The 26,687-nt window shown below is 60.3% G+C and overlaps 4 protein-coding genes across 4 annotated transcripts; 1 reads left to right on the top strand and 3 right to left on the bottom strand.

Moving 5' to 3' along the window:
* Positions 1 to 929: 929 nt before the first annotated feature.
* MNEG_0018 (hypothetical protein) lies at positions 930 to 2,861 on the bottom strand (the record flags this gene model as incomplete). Its single annotated transcript, XM_014051510.1, has 3 exons — positions 930 to 1,829; positions 2,126 to 2,436; positions 2,639 to 2,861. The coding sequence occupies 3 exons, from the start codon at positions 2,859 to 2,861 to the stop codon at positions 930 to 932; spliced, it is 1,434 nt and encodes a 477-aa protein (XP_013906964.1).
* Positions 2,862 to 5,215: 2,354 nt separating this feature from the next.
* MNEG_0019 (hypothetical protein) lies at positions 5,216 to 6,995 on the top strand (the record flags this gene model as incomplete). The annotated part of the gene is made up of 6 exons (XM_014051511.1): positions 5,216 to 5,357; positions 5,602 to 5,695; positions 5,973 to 6,172; positions 6,373 to 6,476; positions 6,669 to 6,875; positions 6,990 to 6,995. 6 exons carry the CDS (start codon positions 5,216 to 5,218, stop codon positions 6,993 to 6,995), a joined length of 753 nt encoding a protein of 250 aa, XP_013906965.1.
* A 1,388-nt stretch (positions 6,996 to 8,383) lies between these two features.
* MNEG_0020 (Carotene biosynthesis-related protein CBR) lies at positions 8,384 to 9,562 on the bottom strand (the record flags this gene model as incomplete). The annotated part of the gene is made up of 4 exons (XM_014051512.1): positions 8,384 to 8,470; positions 8,693 to 9,037; positions 9,218 to 9,307; positions 9,518 to 9,562. 4 exons carry the CDS (start codon positions 9,560 to 9,562, stop codon positions 8,384 to 8,386), a joined length of 567 nt encoding a protein of 188 aa, XP_013906966.1.
* Positions 9,563 to 9,957: 395 nt separating this feature from the next.
* Positions 9,958 to 11,207, bottom strand: MNEG_0021 (diaminohydroxyphosphoribosylaminopyrimidine deaminase; the record flags this gene model as incomplete). The annotated part of the gene is made up of 5 exons (XM_014051513.1): positions 9,958 to 10,022; positions 10,174 to 10,339; positions 10,506 to 10,612; positions 10,839 to 10,908; positions 11,118 to 11,207. The coding sequence occupies 5 exons, from the start codon at positions 11,205 to 11,207 to the stop codon at positions 9,958 to 9,960; spliced, it is 498 nt and encodes a 165-aa protein (XP_013906967.1).
* Between the last annotated feature and the right edge of the window lie 15,480 nt (positions 11,208 to 26,687).

Below are 26,687 nucleotides of genomic sequence, written 5' to 3' on the forward strand. Positions count from 1 at the left end.
TCCTGATTTGTCATCAATTCTCCTTGCATACATACCACTGATGCAACACTCTTGTGCGATTGCTCAGGTCAGCTTGCACCTGTAACCGTGACTCACTCTCATACATGCTGTCAGGCTGTGGGGGGCAGTGCTATCGACGAGCGCAGACCACAGTTGACCTGCGAACGCATGCCTGCAGGCGAGTCAATAATTTTCCCGGGCCCCGCACCCCCCAAAGGACCGAGGCCCCCTGACTGTGTTCAAATACAAAGAATTTCAGAGCGCCATGTTACAAAATCAACCCGCGGCTGCGATGACTACCGCAGCTGTGGGCGACTCTAGAAAGTTGGTACACACATGGCAATACGGCCTCAATATCATGTGTCCGTTAAGGTGCCCACGTTGTCTGGCGTGTTCACATCGCACCTGCAGCGCTGCATCACAGGCCGCGGCTTCGCTTGACGTAGCAATGCTGCACATCATCAGCAGGGTGAAACGCACTCAACGGGCAAAACCTGACTGGGATGCCGGATCCCTGGAATGTTGCACACAACAGTCACGTTTCCCCCCGGCCACATGCCATTCGATTGGGGATATGGCCAATACATGCTCTCAACTTCAACGCGACGGACCAAATCTGTGTTTGATACAGGATGTTGCTGGCAATCCTGCTGCATGCACAACCACTGGCGCAGCCCTGAGGGCCACGCATAAACTCATATGGTGTACACAAGGTGCCGTGCAATACAACAGGCAGGTCAGCATGCATACGGCGATGAGGCCAAGTGACAAAAAGTCAGCTGGGGTCTGGATAGCCAGCCGCACCCGCCGCACACTCAAAGACTCTCTTTTCACGTGGACAGCACGCATCTTGCTCGACAGGGCCGGTGTTGCTGAAAGCGCGAGTCTCATTGGTCAGATTGATAAGCAGGGGCGAGGCCGTGCTATTATCATGCGCCCATCCTGCGGCCAGCTGACGACATCAGCATCGCCACCACGACAGCCAGCGCCGAGGCCCGCGCCGCAAAGAGCCCGTCATTGAGGCTCGCAATGGTGGCAACTGTAGGTGCTGCGGCCACCTCAAGAGCCGCATCACGCTTGGCAGCCCTGCCCTGAGCTATCTGGGCGGTGAGGGTGCGGCAAGCGTCAGCCTTGGCCTCGATGCCGCCCAGAAGAGATTGCAGCTGCTGTCGCTGAGGGCCGGCGCCGCTGGGGGCCGGCACCACCTGTGTAGGGCGGGCCACTGCAGTACCAGTGCTGCTTTGCGCGTCAACAGAAAGGACAACGTTTGAGGCTGCCGCCACCGTGGCCACACGCCCGGCCGCGGGGACCTCAGCCGTCTGTGGCGCGCTGCTGTGCTGCACTTCGGGGGGCGGGGCCTCCACCTCCGTGGGTGTGGAGCGCAGCTCCGTTTCCAGATACGCTGCAGCCGCTGCTGCTGGCGCGCTGGTGGCCCCAGCTGCAGACCTGGTGGTGCGCTCCAGGACCGCCCGGAGCATGACGTGGGGATCCACCTCAGCTCGAAGGCTGTCGGCACTGAACATGAGTGCCCCGCCCTGATCCTCTGGGGTGGGCACGAGGGCCGCCGCCGGGCCGGCGGGGTCCTTGCCAGCCTGCCCTGCGGCGGTCTGCGGGGAGGTTGTGGCCGGAGGGGCCTCGTCGCTGAACACAGAGTCGCGCAGCTGAGGCATGGCGGGACCGACAGGCGCGGCAGGTTCGTCCGCCAGCAGGGAGGCTTGTGTCTTGCTGGCTGCCCAGGCTGCAGCCAGATTGACCTGGTTCTCCAGGGCGGCAGTGGCGGCCTGTGACACCGCCAGGAGTATGCAGCAGCGCGAGAGGGAAGTGGGCTCCTGGCAGTGCAGTGCAGTGCAGTGCAGCGCGGTGCAGTGCAGTGCAGTGCAGCGCGGTGCAGTGCAGTGCAGTGCAGTGCAGCGCGGTGCAATGCAGTGCAGTGCGCTGCAGCGCTCTGCACGCCGTGAGACAGGACCTTGCTGCAAGCACAGGTCTTTGTTTGGGGCAACAAGCGAATGGCTGTGCACCCAACATAACAGCACTTTGGCCCTCAAACAAATGGCAAACACCCCTGTCCAGCACAGCGAAATGTGGCCAGGCTTGCCTGCAGCTGGGCAAGGACTGTGGCGGCAACCTCGGCCTCGCACTCTGCGGCGCCCAGTGCGATCGCGCCGGCACTGGAGTCCCCACGGTCGAGTGCCTCATGCGCGACCTGCAGCAGCTGATCCACCGTCGCGCCAAGGGCGCGCTCGCCCACGCCGCTGGGCACGGCAGCACCTGGCGTCCACGCAGTACCTGCTAGCCCCACCTCCCCGTCTGGCACTGATGGCGCAGAGTGCGTCGGGCCCGACAGCAGCACGGTGCGGCTCTGCTGGTGCCGGAGCGCTGAGGCGCGCCCCTCCAGGGCGTCCAGCCGTGAGCGCAGGAAGCTCCTGTCGGGGAGGGCTGCATGCACAGCGGGGAACGCACGCTGGGGGCTGGGAGCAGGAGTGTGTGCACGGGGGGATGGGGGGCACACAGCTGTGGCAAGTGCAGTGGCCAAGCGGGTGGCAGGGCAAGGTTCTGCAATGAACAATTGACCCGGGCGACAAACTTGAAGGCATGGCATGTGCCAGGCCGGGGTGGCTGCAGCGGGATCCGTCCTCACCCTTGACGCGCGTGTCGCTAATCTCGCCCCAGCTGCAAGCGACGCCCACGCTGCCCACAGGTGTGGCGGCATCAGTGGTGGCGGGCAGCGTGACTGCCCTGTTGCCGGTGCTGGTCTCCCAGCGCACACCGCCATTTGCCTCCTGCATGACCACCTTAAAGGTCACTTTGCCAGCCGGCAGGGGTATGTCCAGAGTCCAGGAGTGGCCCTCGTTCCAGGTCATTGTGGGGGCCTGGCGGCACAAAGTTTGATGTGGTTGCTGTGTAAGTAGCGCGCAGCAGCAAAAAACAGAGGCATGGCGAGATATGAGGCACAGGCGCAATGGCCAAGTAGGCTTGCCTTTTGGGCTAATAGCATGCATGTCGGCCACTCAGCTCCATCAAGGGTCGCCATCTGCACCCTCGACCACGTGAAGGGTGTCCCACCTTCTCCGGGGCCCACGCCCCAAGTTCCTCGAGTGCTCCGACCACCTTGAGCACCTGGCCAAACCTGAGGTGGTAAGACAGGGTTCAAACTGCGTTGCCTGCTGCTGCCGCAACAGCACGCCGCCACCGCACTCAGCACGCCACAGTTTCCTGTACCGCTGTACCACCACGCAGAAGCAATTCCGGACGATGAGACCCCGACCACAATCTTTACCCTGCAAACCTGGTGACGTAGTGCGGGACGAGGAATTGGACCTTTATGCGATCGGCAGCAGCGGCCAGCACACTGGTGTCGGCATGCGCCGACATGATTGAGCCTGCTTGGTTGGCACGGCCGCAGTGCCTGCCGGGGCCGCCTATGGGCGGCAGAGTGACAACGCTCCCATCCGGCGAGAGGCGGTAAAGAGGCTGGCTCGCATAGTAGCGCTGCGCGGTGCTCAGGGCCCCCGCCGCAACGGGTCGTGCTGCAGTGTAGGTATGGTGGCGGGGTGCAGCGCCTGTCTGACGCCGAGTGACGCCGCGTGCAGGCAATCGTTCAGCTCGCATGTGGCACAGGGGCGCTCGCCAAAGACTGAAACCTGCTGTGGTGCATCGATCGGGGTAGATTTGATGAGGATCGCGAGGCATCGAGGTGCTGACAACCATAGCGAAGCCTAGCGTTTTCGCGAAGCCTCCACAGCCCGTCGCACGTGCGCGTCTTGAGCGCACCCGCCGTATGATCTATCCTTATCATTTGGATGCTGGCTCCGGGCCAGAAAGCGCTTATTGACAACGTGTTGTCACTGAGTCACGGCCCCTGTGCGATCAGCAAGCCCGAAGAGGGGCTGAAAGCCATTGTATGCACATCAGAGGGAGTTGAAACATATTCTAGGCAACTATGGGATGTATGTTGACCTCCTCAACCACCCTCGCTGGCTTTCGACACCCGGTTACACAAGTAGCAGCCAACACAGAGCGATACCGGATGCTATTATTTTTGTGATGGACGAATAAATAGCATGTTTTCACAGCAAATGTGCCACTGCCTTCTTTGATCACGGTGTTTGATCTAATCGTGCAACACAAGCCCCGATCGAGGTATTCTGACCCCATCAACCGTGCCATCAGTACTATCGAATCCTAAAGCATACTGAGTTGAAGCCTCGGCGGCTTCACCGTGGGGCGCAGCACCTGTAGAGTAAACATCTGCGTGCTAGCCAATCCTGGTGCTGCTCTCGCCGCAAGCGATCGTGAAGGAAGCGATCGGCCTTGCAAAGAGCAAGTCATAGCACAGGCGACCACGCTTATGGATTAACTGCGACCGGTTAGGGGAGCAGCGGAGGCGACGGCCTTGCACGCAGTGGCTTGGCCGGAGCGGCACCACCGCCATGCCGCCCCCACGGTTGCCCCGCTACGGCAGCGCCTCGCGCCTTGAGCCCAGGGCAGGATCCGGACTTGAGCTGCAGCCCCTTGGAGACCTGGTGCGTTGGAAAGGGGGTTGGGCCAAGGCCTGGTTGCTGCTACGCTCGGTTGGGCAGCAGGCTTGCTTCGGCAGTTGACCCCAGCCTCACGCGCCTCGCAGCTCCGCGCATGCAGAGCCCTGTCGACCAGCCCTTGCTCGGCTGCCGCCTTTGTTAACATGACAAATCAGCTTTTTGATTGAATTGGCGTTGCCTCACCTGCAAGGGGCCAAGAGCCATCTGAAAGCAGAATGCGTTGGCGACAGCGCCCATGCAACCAGCCGGCGGCGCAATTTGCAGAGGCCATATACCCTCATCGTGATCAACCTTGTTGCACTACCTGTCCTCCAAATCATGGTACAGGAGCATGCGGACCGCATGGGCAGTGAAGGGCTGAAACACTCTGAGATCTACGCGCAGTACGGCCTCACCAAGAGGCGCAGCTGCTGGGAGTGGATGCACACAGAGGGTGGGTGGGGCCGACCGTGTAGGGGGTTCGGTAGTCTGGGGACCTGAATGACGGGGGGAAAACTGCCTTTTGCATAAGCTTGCTGGGCAAGTGGTGCAGCTTAGCCTGTTGTATGCCAAGGTGCCTTGGGTGCTGAGCCCCCTCCCTCCGGTGTCCTGGATCAGGGGGTTGGGTGATGGCGTGCTTCCACATCATCACGGCCATCATTGGAGCCGGTGTGCTGGGCCTGCCCCATTCACTCTCCATGCTGGGATGGTTGGGGGGATCCATCGCGCTGGTGGTGTTTTGCGGCGTCACCCTGTGGTGCAGCTTCATGCTGAGTGACATGTACGAGGTGGACGGCCGCAAGCACGGGACCTATGGCGACGCCGTGATCAGTGTGTTGGGTGAGGGGCACATTTTGTTTGTTGCGCAGGGCATGTTTGTAGCCGCAGACACAACGCCTTAAGCCAGGTCCTGAATTTTATGCTTCTGCAGCAGCGCTGCTCACTCGTTGTTTGCACACAGCCAAGGGCCCGAATGAGTCGGCCGTGCCCTGGTTTGACACGTCCTGCGGCTTGCCCATGGCGTTTAGCCACTCTCCAACGCCCCTATGATCGTTGAGCTGCTGAAACGTGACCTCAAATCCAGGACGTGGCAGTGCTGTGGCTGTTACTGTATGCCAACTGTCCAACCTGGTGCTGTCCTCCATTGGTTACAGCGTCGCTGCGGGGGAGAGCATGAAGTGAGAAGGACTGGGGCGCCGCAGAGGGACATAGCCTGTGTGCGTGTGTGCGTGTGTGTGTGTGTGTGTGTGTGTGTGTGTGTTGTGGTGGGGGGGTGGGGGGGCTTGGACCAGTGAGGAGGGGGCAGCAGGAGTGACAAGAAGCTGCAGGCCTGTCTGGATTTTCGCCTGCCTGTGAGGTCGACATCGTCCTCCACCAGGCACGGCGCAAGAAGGCAAGGCTCACCACCACTTCCCTCGTCCTCGGCTGCCCGCCGCCACCTGCCTCGCTCCTCAGGATGGTGGTGCACAGCCACTGTGACGTCCGCGATACTGGCTGCGGCAGCACCGTGTGGCAAATGTCCATCGTGTTCGGCATCACGCAGCTGTTCTTCAGTCAGATGCCTACGCTGGAGTCGGCCTGGTGGTCGTCCATGGTGGGAGCGGCCATGTCTGTCCTTTACAGCACAGCTGCACTCGGCATGGGCGCGGCGAGTGGTGCGCGTTCATGTGGGTTTGGGGGGGGGGTGAAATGTATGTGTGTTTGTGGCGGGGGGGATGCAGGGGAGGGAGGCAAGTGCGCAGAAGATTGGATGGCAGATTGCCACGCTCCGTGATGTCACTACTCATCCTCAAATCCCCGGTGACAACGGCTATCACATGCGCGTCAGCAGCCAATGCATCAAACTTGACTATAGTGGGGCGCAAACTGGAGCCGCGTGTCAAGGCATTTGGTGTGTTCAACGCCCTTGGGGCTATCGCCTTTGCCTACTCTTTCTCAGCTGTGCTGTTGGAGGTCCAGGTGGGGCTGGAATGCAAGATGCGTGATGGCGGGCTCCTGTAAGCATTGGCTGGGGAAGGGCCTTGGCCGCGAAACCAGTGCGCCGGGTTGGCAAGGCGCCTGCACCCACAGCTGTTGCAGGACGTGGCCCAGCAGGGCAGCCCCGATGTCCCGCTCCATGTCCCCCCGCTCATTCACCCCGCCCCCTCTCAGGACACCATCCACGAGCCCCCCAAGTCCAAGCTTACCATGCGCAGGGCTGTGGGGGCGTCCATGGCGGTGACCTTTGTGTTTTACGTGGGCGTCGGCTTTGTGGGTTACGCCGCGTTGGGGGACGCCACGCCCGGCAACATTCTCACCGGCTTCAACTCCCCAAAGGCCCTCGTCACTGCTGCTAATGCAATGGTGCTGGTTCACATGGTGAGGGCAGCTGGAGGTGTGGGGGTGGGAGGTGGGCGCAAACATTGTGCAAGCCTGGGAGGGGCAACATGGCAGGCGTGTCCGAACCTGGGCCTGTACCCCTGCCTGCTGCAGAAATAATGGCTGTGTCAACTTTCTGACGTTGGACACCATGCATCATGATGTCACGCGGCCTGGCTCTGCACCTGTCCATGTCTCCCTTGCTGCCTCCCCTGCGCGTCCCTTCCGGTTTCTCGTCCTCCCCTGCCAAGGTCCCAGCTTACCAGGTGTTCAGTCAGCCAGTGTTCCACATGATGGAGGAGGCCCTGGGCAGCAGGTGGAGCATGCTCAAGGCGCGGCCACTACCCATGAGGCTGGTCCTACGCAGCCTTTATGTAGTGGGCACTACCGCTGTGGCCTGCGCAATGCCCTTCTTTTCGGGTAAGGCTGGAGTGCATGGGCGTGCTTTCGTTTGCGCACAGCATGTGCGCTCCTGCGTGCCAGTTGATACGAGCGTGGAGTTATTGCATGTTCGTGCATGTGCGTGCGTGCGTGCGTGCGTGCCTGCGTGCCTGTGTGTGTCTGGGGGGGGTGCTTTGTTGCGTGTCGAGCACTATTGGGTCTGAAGGCAGTGCAGGGGGCGGGTAGCTGATGCACAGCTCCTGAATTCAGGTTGCTGGTCGTGCGCCCCATGCTGGTTGTGTGCCCCCTGCTCTTCAACAAACCACCAACTCAACAACCCGTCCTTGTACTGGCCTGGCCTCATCTGGGCCTCTTCAAAGACATCATCGGCCTGATCGGGGCCATCACGTTCTGGCCCTCCACAGTGTACTTCCCCATCACAATGTATGCCAAGGTGCACTCACCATTACCCTGGCAGCGGGCCGTAATGCAAGTTGTGAATATATCCTGCTGTGTGGTCTCAGTGCTGGCTGCGGTGGGTTCTGCTTGGAATATCGCACAGGACAGCCATTCATACGCTTTGTTTGGGGCAGGTTAGTTGAGGACGTGTTTTGTGAAACCAGGCGTGTAAATATGAGAAGTAATTCGACCACCGCAGCAGAGTTTGCCAAGCTGTACATAACATAGTTTGTGAATAGATATGCAGCCTGTTTCAGATGCAGATATGTAGTGCAGGCGCAATTGTTCTTCGTCTGGAGCTGTTTTATATTTGACCTGCAGTATTGCATGTTGAAGTGCACATGTTTCTACTAGTCTCATGTCAGGAATGGCACACGGCAATAATTTTGATCAAGCCGCAGATGTGTTACACGGTTAAGTGCATACAGGGCAAAGATTGAGCTGCTTTGTGTTAATGAGTGCACTTACAGCCTGGCAATTGGCAGGGCTGAAGGCTGCAAAATAATATGAAAAAATTGCATCTAATTCAGGACACACCTCTCACCCGCCCTACTCTCACTTCTTTCAAAATCTGCGCAACAGTCAAAGTACACTATGCACACCAGACCTTGCAATATGCAACGTCCTGGGGTGGTCACATGCTCGCTCAACAGACTTGTGGCGCCCTTTTAGAACAGAGCTGAACCCTTGGCAAGCTCGATGGCCAGGAGCGCAGCAAAGCCGATCATAGCCGCGCGTCCGTTGATGAGCTCAGCCTGCACAGTCAGGAATGCATGAGGGTCAGAGATGTGGATGCGGCACAAGTTGACCTGACATTGCATTTGCACAAGGGCCAATCAACAGACCACCAGTGCCCAGCATCATTTTCAACTTTTGAGCCTCAGAGGGGAGTGTAGGATGCAAACATGTTGGTGCAGCATTGCTGACCGCATCGTCATTTTTGGGACCCGGAGCACAGGAAGCCAATCATCACTCACCTTGGCGTTGAAGGGCCCAACCGATTCAGCAGATGGCAGGACGTTGCTGAGGAGGGGGGCAAAGCTGGCTGCAATGAAGATGCCGAAGGCAAAAACAATGCCGGTAGGCTCGTCGGAGACCTGCTTGAGGACGCTCTCGCCAGATGCCAGCTCAGCGGCGATGGCGGCGACAACACCCAGCATGGCCAGGCGGCCGTTGATGAGCTCAGGAGCAGGGCCGGAGAATGCCATCAGAGAGCTGAAACCCACAGGGGCCGGGGTGGATGCCGCAGCCACCGGGACAGGCTCCGCAGTGGGCAGGTTGCCGGAAGCCTTGGCAGCCTCCCACTCAGCAGGGGTGTAGCTCTGAAGAGGTGGTCGGTGTGGGGTTGGAACGCATTGAGGTCAGCAAGATGACATATTGTGACGGTTCTAGAACGCATGTCATTGTGACGCTCGCGGCCTCATACCAGCCATACTGTGTGTCACCACCATCCTTGGGACACATCACTTGCATGGAATGTGTTTGCTTTTATTGATCCCCACCTGGCCCCCGTAGTTGATGGTCTCCTGAGGCTTGTTCTCGGCCCGGCACACAGCGATGCGGCGGCCAGAGCACTTCTGAGCACGGTTGGCCTGGGAGATGCGCAAGGGGGGATGGATAACTGGTGTTCGCTGCAAGAAGCAACAAAGTGGATCAGGGCAGTGACCATGTAGCCTGATGTGGGGACTCCCGTCAACATTGCTCATGGTGCTTGTGGTGGCGCTGACAGTGCCATCATGGCAGAAGCACATGCACACGCCCTGCTGGTGTGCAAACCAATGTGAGCATTTATGTCGACCTACCTTGAGGGCCTTCAGAGCGAGGGGGCGAGCGATAAGGGCGGCCATTGCTGCGACTGTAGTGTGCGTCCCGGAGCGAGTAGCGCGTTAGTGCGTGAGAGTATGAACTGATAGGCAGAGTTGCGAGTTTTGTGATTAAACCCGAACAAATCACCAGCTTTTATATGGTTGAGTCTGAGCACTGGTAGGTAGATGGTTCACATTCGCGTGTGGTCAGGCCGCTGTGGCTCAGTGGCTGTGGCTGCGACGTCCTTGTTTTCAGGCGGGGCTCCTTTCCACAAGTCCGAGCTTGCATGTTACAACAAGGCACAGTTAACAGCAACATTCTGCTCACATGAGCTGCACATATGAACGGTCTCCCTGCAGGTCGCACGCCTGCAGGCACAGACGCCGCGTGCTTGCAGCATAATGCATGGCCTGGGATGCCGCCTCAATGTCTGGTGTCAATCACTGTGTTGCGCCCCAGCCGCCTCCCTGGACTTGGCCAGAGCCTGAAGGCGCGCCATCTCTGCATTGATATGGAGGGCAACAGGCGCGGCAAAGGCTCGGGTCGCAGAACATGGCAAAAAAGGTGACTGCCTGTGTCCGCGCCACACAGGCCTTGCCATGAGCTTGGCGACCTTTCCCTGTCCCGACCACTCCCCGGTTTGGTCGCGCACCAATTGCAGCCTCCTCCTCCATGCGCGCCAAAAACTCTGTGTTGATGTCCTTGGCGCGCTGGTTTTCAGCGCCGTCCATCAGGGCTACCTCAATACCAGCAGACTGCAACGTAGCGATCCCAGCTGCAGCCACCAGCGGGTTGGGGTCGCCCGCGCCCACCACAACCTGCAACAGAAGTGCGCGGACAGTGGACAGCAGGGGATCATGAGGGCCCATGCTTGAAGGACAGCTGGCGACAACAGCAGGCCAGGCCCTGCTTTTGGCCGGTAAGAAAACCCCAACATCGCCCCACAGCCTAACCACGCGCCCCTGCACGTCTTGCCCAACCCACCCTCTTGACGCCCGCCTCTACCAGGGCCTGGCTGCAGGGGGGTGTGCGCCCATAGTGGTTGCACGGCTCCAGGGTCACGTATGCAGTGGCGCCCTGGGCGGCCTGGCCTGGATCAAGGGACAAAATAGGCCGCCGGTAGTGATGGTGGTGATGGGATGCCTCGCAGTGGAGGTGGTCGTGTTGATTTGTGTTTTTGTGTATATTTGTGTGTGGGCCTGAGTGTGCGTGTGTCAAGGGGGACGGACAAAATTGCCGCAACTGCCAAATTTGAGTGATCGCACCCTTTTGTCTGGAAGGGGACCCCAGCAGTGCACATGCCATGCTTTCACTCACCTGCCCCTCTGAGTGCCCACACCTCGGCGTGGGGCTGGCCTGCCTTGGGGTGGTAGCCCTCACCCACCACCTGGGCGCCGCCCGGGTTGAGGCGGCAGAGTGGTAGGGGTGGGGTGCGGCGCTGTCGCCGGGGGCAGCACCGCCAAAGCGACGTTGAGCTTCACACGAGGATCACGCTCTTTTCCAGCCCCTCCCACCCCGCCAAAACGGCGTCAGGGGCGCGCTGGTGTGTGGGCCCTTGACCCTGAAAAGATGGCACCTCTTGGCTGCTCAGCCCACCTGCCCATCACGCACGATGACGCAGCCCACGTGGGGGTTGGGATGAGTCTTGCCGAAGGCCAGCATGGCCAAGTCCAGGGCACGGTTCATGTATGAGCGGTCCTCAGCAGACACTGGGAACCGCTCACACACCAGTCACGTGCGGTAGGTCGACAGGGCGGGCAGCGGCGCCTTGGTTGCGTTGGGGTCAGATTGCGCGCACATTGGAAGCTGCGCCACCATGGCCATCTTGCTGGCAGTAGCAAACATCCTGCCCCTGTCGCACCTGTGCCCAGCTTGGCAGAGCGCGGCATGCTGCAGATCTGTCGGACGCGCCTACTCGCGCGCACACATGGCGTGGCGGCGGGAATGGGCGCGGCCACAGGCATGTTGGAAAACTTGGAAGCGGAGAGACCGAATTTTCGGGCCTGCTGCATTGGTATAAGTTGAATGTGACGCGATTGTGTAGAGAGCACGTGAATGCGATGAACGCGGGTCAGTGCTCTCAGATGATATGATACAACAACAACGTGTGACCAGAACAAGAACAAGCGTGTACACGAAGGACATTTGATCATCTGAAAAATTCGAGGACCCCCCGGACAGGACGAAAAGTAGATCATGACTTGCGGCGTGGTACTGTACACCTGACCGTAGCTTGTCCTGACCGTCGCTTATGTCGCGCCGCGGGGGCGGTTCAGGAGGTTGGGGTGGCAACTCTGCAGGTGCGCCGACAACATGCGGGTGCCGCGTGTAGAGCTTCCTGTGCTGTTGCTGTCGCCCTACAATCGCCCTTTCATGCATCGCCCCTTGCCGATGTCCCATCAGCATTTATAAGCATGCGCTTTGCGCCTCTGCAGGCTGGGGTCGCCAAGGCGGGGGCAGCTACCAGCAGCAGCACGAGCAGCAGCAGCAAGGTGGCCGCGAGCAGGGTGGCAGGGGCGGGGCTCCTCAGCGCAATTTCAACAGTGGCGGCATCAGGGGCGGCGGCAGTGGTGGCGGCAGAGGCAGCGGCAACAGGTTTAGCGCCCTCAACAGTGGTGGCGATAGCGGCAGGCAGCAGCAGTGGGGTGGCGGGGACAGCCGGCGCAGCGGCGGCGGTGGTGGCAGCGGAGGTGGCGGTCCCCACGATTACCGCACCACAGTGGTACTTGACCTGGCCCAAGAGCGGCCGCTGTGGGCCCTCAGCTGCTATGCCATCGACCGCGAGGGACGTAACCTGCTAACAGGTGCGCAGCCGAGGCAAGGCGCAGGTTGAGGGAGGTTCCAGCGCACATGCCCCTTGGGCGGCTCAGGTGGCGTCGCTCACTCTCATGCGCTGGGTGTGTGCCAGATGCTCACCGTCACAGGTCTCGGGGAGGGGGCCAAGGGGTTTGCGACGGAGGTTTTGCAGAATTGCAGGCCATGCGCAAGATCCTTTGTCGCACCAAGCGACAGTCTACATGGCACGCTCGCGCACGCACAACATGCAGGTGATGTGTCATTTGAAGAGGCGCGGTGGCGGGGCCAGGAGGATGTGCGGGGCGGCCGCACATTCCCGCAGGTGTCGAGCGCCTTCCAGGAGGGGGTACGCTCAAAGCTGGCTGATATTGAGGGGCTGATGCAGGTGGGTGGCCATGCCGGCCGCACTGTGGGTTGTGGTTAAGCCATGACAGCGTGCGCTTGCGTGGACACCTGGCGGAAACGGGGATGAAGCAGGGCAGTGCTGCACCAGGAAGGGTGCAGGGTGATATGCATGCTCACACGATCTTTTTTGCGGCTGCGTCACGCTCCCTGTCGGCCCCTGGCCTGTGGTGTCATCCTACCCAGAACATCAAGCGTCATGGTCGGCCGCCCACCAGTCAGCAGTTCCGGCCTGTACCCAACCCCTACGTCACGTCCTTCCAGCAGCAAGGCGCACCCACGCCCATCGCGACAGGGGGGCCGTTTGGTGCGGGCGCCGTGCCGCCAGTGCAGCAGCAGGCGCGGCCCAGCATATTTGGCAAACAAGCAGCAGCGGCGCCAGTCCTTCGTCAGCCAGATGCTGCATTTAATCAGCCGTTGGGCGGCTTTGGCCACGCACAATCAGGAGGTGATGCCTTCAGCCAACCACACCAGGCCGCTGCGTTCGGGCAACATCCTCCACTTCAGCACCACCTGCAGCAGCAGCAACAACATGCAGCCTTTGGCACAACCCCTGCTGCTGCCTTTGGGCTGACGCAACCCGCAGCCGGGGTTCCGTTTGGCGAGACGGGCCCGCAACCGCAGAGCCAAGGCACTGTGTTTGGTGTTTCGACTCAGGTGGTCGGCGGGACCTTCGGTGCTTCTGCTGGGCCCGGCAGCTTTGGGGCCCAAGCCCCAGCAGGTGGCTTCGGAGCTGCGCCAATGGGCGGCGGTGCTTTTGGAGGCACTGCGGCAGCAGGGCGTGCGGGAGGAATATTTGGCAGCGGAGCCAGGGGTGGCGTAGTGTTTGGCAGCGGCTCTGCCGGTGGTGCCAGCATTGCCCCCGGCAGCGACGCATTTGGGCAGAAGGGCGGAGGGTTTGAGGGCGGTGGGTCGCTGAAGTCACAGGCCAGCAGCGGATTCGGCGGCCCCACTGGTGGGGGGTTCTCTCAGGTGACCGCACCAGCGGGCGACGGCGCGCATACAGAGGTGGCGGCAGCTGTGACGGGCTTGGCTGGCTCGCTTACGGGGGCCGAGGAGGACCTGGCTGCGGTTTGGGCTGCGGCCGACTTTGTGCGTGGCAAGATTCCAGAAATCGCTCCTCCCCAGCAGGTTTGCTGACTGGTTTCTGCACAATAGTAACTCCTCCCTGCAAAGGAACTAGAGTTGCGATGTCAAACAAGAGAGTCATATTGCTAAATTAATGCATGTTGCATTGAAATCAGTCAAATTCGCACAAGTGCAGCTGGGGTCACCGTGGGCTTTGTCACAGGGCATTTACAGCAGCACCGGCAGCAACCAGCAGCAGCCATGACACAGCCCCGCGCGCGGCAGAGCTGGCAGCCTTGGCACCGCTCTGGCCATTTGCCTTGACGTACTTAACGAAATCGTCCAGGGAAGCGAATGCAGGAAAGCATGAAGGCTTGCGCTCAGTCGCAGCCTCGGCCTCGCCTGCACGCTGCGGTGCAGCATCGTATCGCAACAGGGGTGGTGAGCTGAAATCCTCTGGCCATTGACTGCGGAATGCACGCTGAGGTGCCGTCAGGAAGGCCTGCATTGAGCTATCTGTTGCGAACACCATCCAAACGCTGCCCAATCCCCGCTGTGATCAAGCGTGCGCCCGCCCACCGAGGCGATCTCCTTGTGGCCCGACCCCCCCGCGTCATCCCCCTCACGTTGGCAACGTTCAGGACCTCACAGCCCCTCACAAAAGCAACCCATGCCTCGGACACATCCTGCGGTGATGGTCATGGCAGTGAAGGTTTGTTCTGATAGTATGCATGAGGGGGCACTAGCATGGAAAGGCAATCCAATTGTGGCTGGCTTTCGCAGCGAGTATGCCAAGGCTTTGGCGCAGCCACCTGCCCCAAGAGGACCACAATTGGACCTGCCAACCCCATAATCAAACGCACAAAACTATCTGAATCTTGGGTGAAACACAGGCCCCTATAGCGATCAAAGCCTTCAAGCCTCTCACCGCGCTCTTCGACATACAAGCTTGAACGGCAGAGCTGGCCTGATCGCTGCCGGCTGGGCACTTCGCAGGATCGGCGGTCGACATGGCTGCGCGAATAAGATTCGCGCATGTGGCGTCATCCTTGTACTTGTCCTTGATCAGCGCATTGAACTTGTCCAGGCACTGAGCTCCCGCCGTGGTGAGCGTCCTGTATGAACGAACAGGCCAGTTGTCGCGTGCGATTGGCGAAAGCGCGCCGAGCCCTGCTGCATCTGCATCTCACAGTACATTATGATAACATGCAAGCATCAAATTGCTGAATGCCGACACCACATGTGAGGCTGTAAGCAATGAATCTGCTGGTGGTCGTGCTGAGGCTGTCGTCCATCAAACAAGATCTGAGGGGCCACAAAAGGCCGCGTGTGGAAGAAGACGACACGCACCTGTCCGTGTTCAAGGCTGCCTGGCCATAAGCGACGAGCAGGGCCGCCACCAGCACAGCGACAATTGCCTTCATCCTGCCTGATAATAGCTGCAAAATGCTGAGCTAAGTAACGTTATAAGAGACAAAAGGTTACCGAGCGTTGCACATGCTTGCCTCTGCTCCTCATTACAACCCGGCACACGTTGGCTGTGTAGTGGCGCACGCCTGGCGTGCGCCCCAGCAAAGCAAGCCAGCGCAAGGCAAGCCCCCCACGACACATCGCTCACAAGTTTCCGATGGGCAGTCCGGTGAAATCCAGACGTTTAGTTGTACCACAACGTACCAGTCAATACCGTATTGTTGCGTGCATGTGCGGCAGCTATGTGGCTGTGGCCTGCAGGCCACGCGGTGCTTGCGCGCCAGCCAGCCACAATCACGAGATGAGGCAGACCTCGTAAACGCAACCCGCCGGGTCACGCGTTGCACGCACGACACCATCCAAAGCCAGCCGTGGCCACAGCAGCGCGTGGCGTGGCACATAGGCTGCCTCGCATTCAGCGGCACGGCTGCCATGCGCATTGCACAGCAGGGCAGCTGTGGTCGTGTCCAAAGGCACCTCTTCGGCGTAATGCGTGTACAAGTGGCGCAGCAGCGCGCCGCAAGTCAGGCCATGTACAGGCACCGCCAACTGTGTCACAGTGTGGCCCAGGGCTAGGGCCGAGTCCTGAGGTAACAGAAGCGTGATCGCACGAGGGCCCTGGCGGCGGCCGGGGAAGGAGGGGGAGGGAGTGTGTTTCTCACACCGCAGATGCATCAGCATGCATAGATACTCAATTGCAGTGTAGCACCCAGATGCAGCGTTCCCTCGCGTACCTGATCGCTTTGTTGCATCTCTAAGAGAGAAATGCTGCAGACAGCATTCCTTGTGTTTGCAGGGTCCCAAACTCACCTGCAGCACCACAGCGTCCAGCTGCTCAGCGCTCACACCACAGGCTCCGCTGCAGGGATCCTCCTCAATGCTCCAAGAGCAGCTCAGGGACCCCAACAGCTCCGAAGGGGTCAGACTCAACCGTGGGGCCACGAGCTGGTGAAGCAGGCCGTTCTCATCACTGCCGCAGGAGTGCTTGAGGCGCCCTTGAGACGGAGACGGGCTGCCAGGGCAGGCCTTGCCCCAGGGTGCGCAGGTGCCATTGCCACTGCAAGCGTTGGCGCTGCTGCGGCTGTCGCTGCTGCTGGTACTGCTCAATGGCTCGCCCATGCCAGCGCCTCTCAGCCCCGCCGTCACCGCACGGCAGATATCAGCCGACAGTGTCACACCCTGAGGGGCCATCCTGGATGTGCCGCCACTGCCAACTTTTCCGGCGCCAGCGGTACGGTCGGTGCCTATGCCTTGGCAGGCCCTCAGGAGGGCCGCGGGGCTCATGAGGTTGACCAGGAGCTGGGGTTGGGGGAAGGAGCACGGCAGGGGCACACCGGCGGTACACATCCTGATCGGCTGCACTGGGCCACACTGGGACCCAAAGCAACCCCCCTGGGATCGGAAGGCACCCCTGGCAAGCGCCTGACGTTTGAAGTGCTGCACAACATTGACCAGCATAACAAGCCCAGCACCTCACATGTAGATACTGCACAGCGCGCTGGGGCTCGCAGACCACCAGGTTGATGCCAGAGCCAAGGTGCGCACCTGCGGTAGTGAGGAGCAGAATTTAGGTCCAAAGTGTTTGCGCAGCTGCTTGAGCCAATGCGCCAACAGCTGCCTCATGTACAAAATTTTGCATCCAGTCTCCGACGACCAACGCTCCTCACTCAAACCACATCCTGAACATGCTGCTCAACACAGCAGGCGGGGCGGGATACCTGACCTCACCTGCAGCAACACGCCCGCCAGCTCCCAATAGGGCCTGCGTCAGCTGCACACGCAGTTCAGCTGCCAGGGTTGGGTCCAGCAGCGCCGCCACGCCCTCCATGGCTGGCACAGGGCGCTGCGCCTGAACCCCCACCAGGCCTTCGCTGACGCTGCGCCCAGCACTGGTGCTGCCTTGAGGGCTAGTGTCGCCACATAGGCTTGATGGCTTTGGTGTTGGCGTGGCCACAGGTGGTGACGCAAGCGGGGGCTGTGGAGGCGAGGACCATGGCGTGGGTGCTTGCTGCTGCTGCTGCTGCTGCTGCTGCTGCTGCTGTGGCTCCTGCCTTTGCGCGTGCCGCTGCTTCACATGAAGCATGCCGCATGTTTCTTCTTGTTTGCCTGGCCAGACAAGGGCTGCATGAAGCATTGCGGCGCCAACACCCCGCTGATTGCAGGGTTGGCCATCCTCGCGCAAAGCAGCAGCCGCTGGTGCGGCCTGTGGGGGAGGGGCCTCTTGCACAGGCAGGCTGTCCTGCACGGGGGAGGGCGCCCTAAGGGCAGCCAGGGCAGCTGCTAGGCGTGACAGGTCGGCGGATAGGGCGGCCTCCAGCCCGCGCACAGGCTCCACCACTGCCAGCTCCAAGTTGCTGCTGGGCAAATATGATGCTGCTGACGAGGACGGATGCGCCCCATTGCCCACATGCGACCGAGGAGACAGCCTACTGCCGTTGGGCGGACAACTACGGGTTTCGCTTTCAACAGTCTTGCCGTTGGGAAGTGCCGCAGTCGTTGACCTCAGGGCGGCTAGGAGGCAGTCCAGGTCGCCTGAGCTGGCGTCTGGCCGCTCTGCTGCTGACGCTGCGGTGGCACCACATCTGATGTGGGAGTGGTGGTGGCCGTGCTGTTGTTGCTGCTGGTGCGGCTGCTGCTGGGCGGTGCTGCACGACTGGTGCGGCACAGGCTCTGGCTGCAGCTGCCGCAAGTATGGGGCACCTGCAGGCCCGATTGTAGGGCTCGTACACGTAAACGCCGTGTTGTTGTGGGCGCTGTCCCCCCTGTCCCAACTGACCCTGCCCACACTGCTGCCGTTCGTCCGAGATGTGTGGGCAGGGACCTTGGAAGTGGTGCACTCATCAGCGTCTTCGGGTAACCTGACGTCACAGGCGGGGACACGATAATCGCCCTTGTCACTAACAGGGGGCCTGTCCCCTGTAGCGCGGCGAATGGCCTGCAGCAGCCGCTCCACATCTGCAGCAGTCTGCTTGGTCAGGGCGCCACTGCCGTTGTTGGCAGGCGCTGGAATGACAGGGGGCCCTGCCATGCGGCCAAGCTCTGCGCTGCTTTCCCGGCTCTCTCCAGAGGCCCTGCGCAGCGCCTCTATCAGGTCCGCCACACTGCCACAGTCACCATCACCATCACTGACGCCATCGTTGATACCGTCGGCGCCACAAAAGGCTGTGTGGGGTATGCAGGACCCCAGCATGGTGCTGCCATGATCCCCTCCACTGTCACAAATGCCGCTGCTATCAGCATCGCAGACAGTGGTGACGCATTGAGTAGAAATTTCTGCTGTGCTGCGCCTGCTTTCGCCTGTGGCGCGCCGCAGCGCCGCAATGATGTCCTCCACACGTGATCCCGGAAGACCTGCTTCAGGTGGTGGTGACATGCCTGATCCAGTGCTGAGCCCGCTCTGAAGGGACACTGCGCTGGGCACCAGCTCCCATGCAGCCTGAGCATATGCTGGGTCCCAGTCAGCAGCGTGCTGCTCACCGCTGGCCTGCCTTATCCCAGCCAGCAGAGGCGCAAGGCCACTAGCGGCAGGCCATGACGCTGCTTGGGCCGGGGCCTCTCCTTCTACCACAGCCCGTTTAGGGTCCTCCAAAGCCCCCTGCTGCAAATCATCATGGCAGTGGTGGTGCTGCTGCTCACGCCTGGGCTGCCCTGCATTCAGTGCTGTACTGCGCCATCCCGCCGTTGCTGCAAAGTTGGGCAGTGCTGTCGCCGCCAAGAGCTCTGCGTCCATGGGCCGCGCAGCTGTCAGCTGAAGCACCAGCTGATGTAGGGGGATCCGATCAGTTCTGTGCGAGCGCTCCTCCTCGCTACTGCGGGCGAACTGTTGCACGCCATGCTGTCTGCTGCCGCTGTGCGCCACAGGACTCCAATCACCCGTGGCCCGACTGCGTCTCAGGCTGGCACCTGTGCGGGTGCTGGGCGCCGCACCGCTGATCCCCGATTTGAGTACTAGTGGCTGCTGCAGCACCACGTTCATGGCTCCTGCCCCCGCATCCGTGTGCACTACTGCCCGGCCTCCAGCACTCCCAAGTGGCCGGTCGCCGGAGGGCGGCGCAGCATCAGTAGTGAAACGACGTGCACTGGTGTTGCCTGCGGTGGCGAGGGCATGAAGTTTTGGAACCACCCAGCTTGATGCGACGGTGTTTTCGGCAGATATTTGGGCTGATGGCAGTGTTTGCACAGGCAATGCACGCAGCCTGCGTGGCCTCGGTAGCCGTAGGCAGCTGCTCTCCCACAGGTCGAAAGAGCAGCTCCCCGCACATCGTAAGCGCGGAGCGCTGCTCACTGATGGGCGTATGGGGACTGCGACGAGAGGCAGGCAAACTTTGTCTGGGCTCTTGCTGCCTGTGCCAGTCCCCAAGGGAGGGCTGGCCCTGCGACGCCTGCGAGCCATCCACATGTTGCGCTTGCTGTGCCTGATGCAGCTGTTCCGACGGCAGCTCAGAATGTTGTTGCTGTAGTGGGGGCACCGGCTGAGGCGCCCCACCTTGTTGCAGTATCATAGGATCGTCCGTGGCGCTCTCGGGCTTCCATAGCCGCAGCTGCCAGGGCTGGGGCTCTAATTTGTGCTCAGTGCAGTGCTGTGCACGAGGCCTTGGGGCTGACCCGGACATTGCCCACTCGTCGGCCCACTGCTCCTCCAGCAGCGGCAGCAGTGCGTGCTGCTCGCACGCTGTTGCGCCGCCGCTGCCGTTGTCGCTGCTGCGTTGCGAGCCATCCCGCTGGTGATTCTCTGCATAGACACCATCGAGTGGCAGCTGTGAAAAATGCACCATCCAAGGCGCCTGCTGCGCCTGTGCCTGTGGCTGCTGGACGCGTTCCTCGTCGCCCCAAGGGCTGTCGCTACTAGCAGGTACCCCGACGCCCGCACCCGCCCTGGGGCGAGCGGGTGCCGCCACCGTTAACACAGGTTTGGAGAGGACCTCGGCAGCCTCCTGTATCTTGATGCCCCAATTAGACTGTTGTGCCAGCGCAGTGCGCAGCTTGTCGGAGTGCGGCTCATCAGTGGAGGTGACGATCAGGTGGGTGCAGCGGCGGCTGAGGTTGGGCGAGTACCTGGCAGCACAAAATGCGGATCCGCGAACAGCTGTGTCACGAGCAGGGGGGGCCGAGTGGCATGTGCCGCTGATGACCGCGGCCAACACGCTGCGGCCAGCTGCCTCGCTGCGCAACCTGATGCAACGGCGAGCCTTCCTGAAATGCCCACTGTTGCCACCTGGTCCCAGTGCAGGGTCGAATGTCGCCCCCTGGGGTGCCGAGCTCACCTGCCACCCGCCGCCTCCACGGCAGTGCGGACCTGGTCTCGCTCAGCGCGGTGCAGCCCAGTTGTCGTCACCACCACACTAGGCTCAAATATCATTGCGACACTTCTGTGCACGACCTATGAAGCCCTAGTGATGCATTCTGACTGCAATATGCTCTGCCTGCGCTGCTCGTGCTACTCCTTGTGCAGCTGCTGGTCAGCTGAGGCGCGGCCTGGCGCGGGCCGACACAGCACGGGCACTCAAATACCTACTTACTGTTGCTGTTGCTGGTCGACGATCGTGACTCGTCGATCTGACTGTGAGTTTGAATGAAGCTCCAGGAGGTACCGTAGAGCAGAGTCATTTTCAATCATCCACCGATTAGGACGTCATCTCGCAAGATCGTGAATGTGTTTTAGCAAATGTTATTAATGCCTTAGAGCGCGAGATCATAGCCAGAAGTGTAGTACGGTACAGGAGGATGGCGCTCGCAGGGCAAGTCATAAAGGAGATCATTGACGCTAAAGGAGCGCAGGACGTGAGCTCAGGGGAGCAGCCAGGCATCCTGCGGCGCTGCACGGGCAGAAGCTCCCGCTGCTGCTGCTGCCGACGCCTGTGCGGGAAGCGGCGTGTCTTGCTGCTGGGTGGGCACACTTATCCAGAGATAAAAAGGACAGATGAACATAGATATATTCTTGCCTCGCAACCTACAGCACCAGAAACCCTCGTTCACCCACAGCTGCTCGAGGAAAATTGTGAGCACTTCGCGGTTCTTCTGTCTCCTGATGGGACGCACACACAGGAGAAGATAGCAGAGTGAGCTTACTGTGGTCCATGTCGACGATGTGCAGAGGCTCGTGTTAGGGACTGAGAATGCATCCCAGAGCTGGGGTGGGACATCTTCATATCTGGTGGCTGCAGTGCTTCACAATGGTTTGCCCCCTCCTCGGTATGTGCCACCCTTGCACGTGGCTGAGTAATACGCAGGGCTAATCGAAGACTTCAGGAGAACCTCAAGCTTCTTGCAGCAGCAGCAGACAAGAACCTCTCCGCGCCTCAGCCACAGGCAGTAGCACACGCGGCGGCATCAAACGCCCCTGCGCCCAACGTGACAGGCGTGGCGACAGCACCCGTTCAGCAGCAGCAGCAGCAGCAGCAGCAGCAGCCGCCGCCGCCGCAGCAGCAGCAGCAGCAGCATATACCAGTTCAGCAGGAGCCTCTTGCGGTGGGGCAGCAGCAGCAGTCGGCCCTGCAGCAGCAGCAACCACAGCAGGCCAAGCAGCAGGCCCAACAGCAGCATCAAATGCTCCTGCAGCAGCTGCAACAACAGCAGCAGCAGGTGCAACAACAGCAGCTGCAGCAACAGCATCAACATATGCAGCAGCAGCAGCAGCAGCAGCAGCAGCTGCAGCAGCAGCAATGGCAGGCGATGCATATTCAGCAAACACAGGGGTTGCAGGCCCCAGTCGGAGGGCAACCGCAGCCCCACCAGATGATCCGGCCGGCAACGGCAGTGCGGCCACCGCACCTTGAAGGGGTGCCGCCGCAGCGTTAGGGGTGCCCCTTTGTTGCAAGCAGTCTGTCAAAAGCAGGCATTCGCATGGTAACCCATGATCCCGTTCAACCTCCGCATGTGGGTTGTTCGTGTGTACACGGGACATCGTGCTGATTGGTGCTTTCAGATGTCTATGAAAGACGATCATTTCCACATTTCATACAATTTTCAAGCTTGCATAGAATCGCCTGTTGCCAGTCAAAGAGTCTCAGAAAGGGCTGGCAGTGAACGTGCTCAGCACTGCTGTTCATCAGTTCAGAGCAGCCGGGTTCAGAGCAGCCGGGTTCATGCCATGAATGTGACAATGGTAGCTTGGCCACCTGGAAAGATGGATGTTAATATACCGGTGTGCGTGTTGTACTGCATCGCAGCATAGGACGGCACTATAAGACCTACGGTGCATTTACCGTACTCGCGGTACCAGATCTGAAGATCGGGGTCGAGGATTGTTGCAGGCCGCGCAGCCCTCAACGGGAGCACACTCAATGGCGACAGCATTGTTAAGGTTGACTCTGCTGTTCTGGGCAGCTACTGTGGGCCTACCTGCTGCTGTACCCCAGGCTGCGCCAATTGCCCTGCATGGTCAGTTCACCTGCTTGGCACATGCAGTTGTGCCTCTGCAATCCTATCATGCAGCACCAATCGCCTGTGGTAAAGACTAACGGCAGATTGTATTGACCAGAAACTTTGATGGAGGACAGCGATGTATCTGTTGCCGCTTTCGTGTGCTGCGCTGTACCCATTCAGCACCTGCACAACCCGCAGCCGGCGCGTCCCGCGAGCGGGCAGTGTTCCAGACCAACTACGGCGACATTCACTTTGCATTCTTACCCAACGTGAGTGACTGGTATTTTTTGTCAAGAGCAGAAGGGTCGGGACGCAGCCCACAGCCTCTGCCGGCTCATTGCGCTCGCCTTGCGCAGCCTACAAGATGTCTGCTGGTGCCACTTTGCACCGCAGGTGGCGCCTGTGACTGCTCAGCACATCTTCAAGCTGGTCACCTTGGGTGCATACAACGGAAACCACATCTTCCGTGTGGACAAAGGGTGCGCCCAGGGAATCAACCCTGGCCAGCTGGGTGCACCGCATGCCACATTGTCGTCAGGACGCGATGCGTCTGCACACACTCCTTGCTTGAAAACATGTACATTCCGCAGGTTTGTGGCCCAAGTGGCGGAGGTCACGAGTGGACGCAGCCTTGCCCTGGATGCCGCACAAAAGGTGTGCTTCTGACGTCGCAGCAAGAGCGACCAAGCTGCCTAAAAGTGCAAACAACTACGTATGCACTTCTGTCCAGCGCTCCTGTGCTGACACGCCTTGCCTTCTTCCCCTTCGGGGCCCCAGGCGGAGGGTGATAAAAAGGTGCCCCTGGAGGTACGGGCCGACGTCAAACACACTACAGGCGTGCTGAGCATGGGGCGCTTTGATGATCCCAACAGCGGCACGAGCAGCTTCTCCATGCTGCTGGGCAACGCGCCACATCTGGACATGCAGGTACATGGTTTGGTGGGGAGGCAGGGTAACGGCAAATCCGAAATCCTAAGACACACCTCCCGTACATTGACAGAGGGTGACTTTCAAGCGGCAAGCGGTACGGTGGTACTGAAATCAGTGCGTTGCAAGAGAGCAGCCACCTTTGTACATGTGCCAGGTGATTGGTGCAATTGTCGCTGGCACTCAACAAATGTTTCTGCGTCTCCTTGCAGTATACCGTATTTGGCCAAGTCACAAAAGGGTTGGAGACTCTTCGAACTTTGGAGACCCTGGAAACCCGAAAGGAGGGCATTTTTGTCATGCCCAAGGTAGGGACTGGGTGCTAATTCAGGGGGAGGATATTCGTTTTTTTTGGGGGGGGGGGGGAGGCTGGGAGCTAATGGCCACGGCAACTCCATCGAGCCTCCACGCCGCTGTGAACGCCCTGTCCATCCCTGCTCACACCAATATTGGCTCCACCCAGGAACGCATCACCATCCTCAGCACATACTGGTACATCAATGATGCACCCATTACGCTCATGGCACTGGTGCCGCAGCCTCTGGGCGACCATGTTGGCGCAGCCAAGGGGTCTGCACTCGCTCAGGGTGTGTACCCAGGTAGCCCTGATAGGCTTGCCATGCTGCAATGTCAGGGGCCAGCGGGCCGATTGCCATAGTCGCAAGTTGCGATATATTGCTACAATCTTGGTCTCGTTTTGCTGTCCCGCCTTACATGCCTGCTCTGCTTGCACCCAGGTGGCACTGTCGGCCTGGGTTCTGCCTACTGTGACCACCTGCAAGACGACCTGGACAAGCTAAGGCACACATTTAATTGGCAGGTGCAGTGGCGGCTTGGTGTTGGCGTGTCTTTGCTTTGACAAGCTGTACTTTGGTTGAACCAACGTAGCTGCAGGATTCAATCAGGCTGGCCAAGTCTAGGTCTCAGCCTTTGCTCGCCTTCCTTGTCATCGCCCCTGCAGGCCGAAGAACTGCAACGCGTGCGCGTCAAGTGCCTGCCGGGACGGCGGTGACTGCGGGCAGGGTGTGCGTTTGCCACTTGTTGTGTGCTTATCCATTTGTCGGAACCTCCTTCGCAACATGTGTGCATTATCCATGCTTTCTGCTCCTCCTTCAGACCTCCTTTGCAACCTGTGCATTTTACTTTCTTGGCATAGCCGTCATTGCATGATGTCGCACAGACCATGAGACGTTGGGCATCATGCAACGTAATCCAATGTCATACAGCATGGTTAGCCTGCACGGGCCTGTCACAGCCACAGTGACCAAGGTTGGTCAATTTACAATGTTGCAAATTGGTGCGCAGAACAGTCCATGATGGGCCAGATGCTTATGCCATTGAGGCCCACACGGTCCAGGCACGCCACGCCTCAAACTCTTGCAGCCAAGTGGTGTAGTCGTGATGCCACCGCAGGTACGCATGATGCCAGCTGCGGCATTGGCATGCAGCAGCATGTGCGGCTGCTCGCTGCTCTCCTGCAGTAGGCTGGGGCACCCCGCGCATGCCAGCAGCTCGAGCTGGCACCTTCGTCACTGCTGCTGGGTCTCTTGCTGTTGCCTGGGAGGGGCTACTGCTGGCCAATGTAACGGCCACACTTGGCACCACAGAGCAGCCGGCTTGTGGGTTCAGCACGCTGACGTGGCCTGCTCGAGTGCTGCCGTCTCCCGACGCCTGCTCTTGGTCTGCTGAAGCCTTCTGCTCCGTTGCAACAACCAGCTGCGACAGCAAGGCGGCCGCATGACCATCCAATTCATCATCGCCAGGTTCCTCCCAGCCGCTCTCGTCGTCACTGCCCTCCGCGCTGCTGGCATGAATGCTGCCCTCCTTTGCACCTGGCCCCTCCCATTGATCGCCGTTCAAGGGGCAATTGACAGGCGCACCTCGGGGCCAAGCGTCGTTTACAGCGGCACTGTGTTGCTGCTGCTGCTGCTGCTGCTGCTGCTGCTGCTGCTGCTGCTGCTGCTGCGGGGGCTGCAGTGACGGCAGGACTTGTTGGTGCACCCCTGCATAGTACGCCTGCCAGGCTTGCCAGTGCTGCCACGCCTGCCAGTGCTGCCAAACCTGCCACTTGTCTGCCTCCTGACTGCTGGTTCCCTCTCCGTCAGAGGAGCCAAGCTTCACATGCTGCATCAAGTGATCTTTGCTGCTAGGCTCGCCATCTTGAGAGCGCGACTTTTGCTGGTGCCGAGGCCGAACTGGCGGTGGGCTGGCTGGTGGCGTGGATAGGGGCGCGCCCCTCAACAACTGCAGTGCCTCCTCCTCCCACTGCGACTCCAGCTCAAAAGCGTACAGGTCGGAGGGAATTTCGCTCGGCAGGGGCAACAGCTTGCCTGTGGGGGCAGAAGGGGGCAGCCCGAGGCATGGCGTTTCAGTGGCTTGATGATGTTACTTTGAGCACACATGGGAACAAGGCCTGAGGCCTGGGAATGCAAGCACCACATCGGAAGTTTGCACGGGACCCTGTCCAGCAGGAAAGCAGCACGCACTGATTAAAGCAGCCACCGTTTTGACTAACCCTTTCCTCACCGGAGCGCGCCTCTGCCGCGTAGCCCAGCAGCCGTTCCAGCTCGCGTGGTGTCACAAGCGCCACAGACACACCACGCGTCCCAAAGCGGCCGGTTCGGCCAACCCGGTGCACATAGGTGGCTGCATCTGGTGGTGCATCTAGCAATGCGACCAGGTTGACACGCTCCAAGTCAACTCCACGCGCCATGATGTCGGTGCAGACCATCACACGCACTCGAAACTCACGCAGCGCCTCCATGGCCGCTGTGCGCTCGGGCTGGGTCAAGTCAGATGAAAGACAAGATGATGGGTAGCCCGCCGAGGAAAGCCGCCGAGCCAGCCACTCAGCAGCTGGCTTGCGGTTGCAGAAAACAACTGCCTGCGAAGCGGGGTTCATGGCAGCGACATGGTTGGGCAGAGCCTTGCGAAGTACAGGCAGTTGAGAACAAGCCGTAGCCGCTCCCCCCTCAAAACATTTCCGCTCCCATTCCTCATGCTGTTGCCGGATGTCACGCCCCTGCCAGACCTGGTGGAAGGAGACACCACCCAGCAGCTCCAGCAGCGCATCCACCTTCATCAGCAGCAACTGCTGTTGATCAGCCCCGTCTGCCTCCGGCTTTGGCTCTGCGAGGC

Source organism: Monoraphidium neglectum (genome assembly GCF_000611645.1).
Source record: "Monoraphidium neglectum strain SAG 48.87 unplaced genomic scaffold scaffold00001, whole genome shotgun sequence".
Taxonomy (NCBI): Eukaryota; Viridiplantae; Chlorophyta; class Chlorophyceae; order Sphaeropleales; family Selenastraceae; genus Monoraphidium; species Monoraphidium neglectum.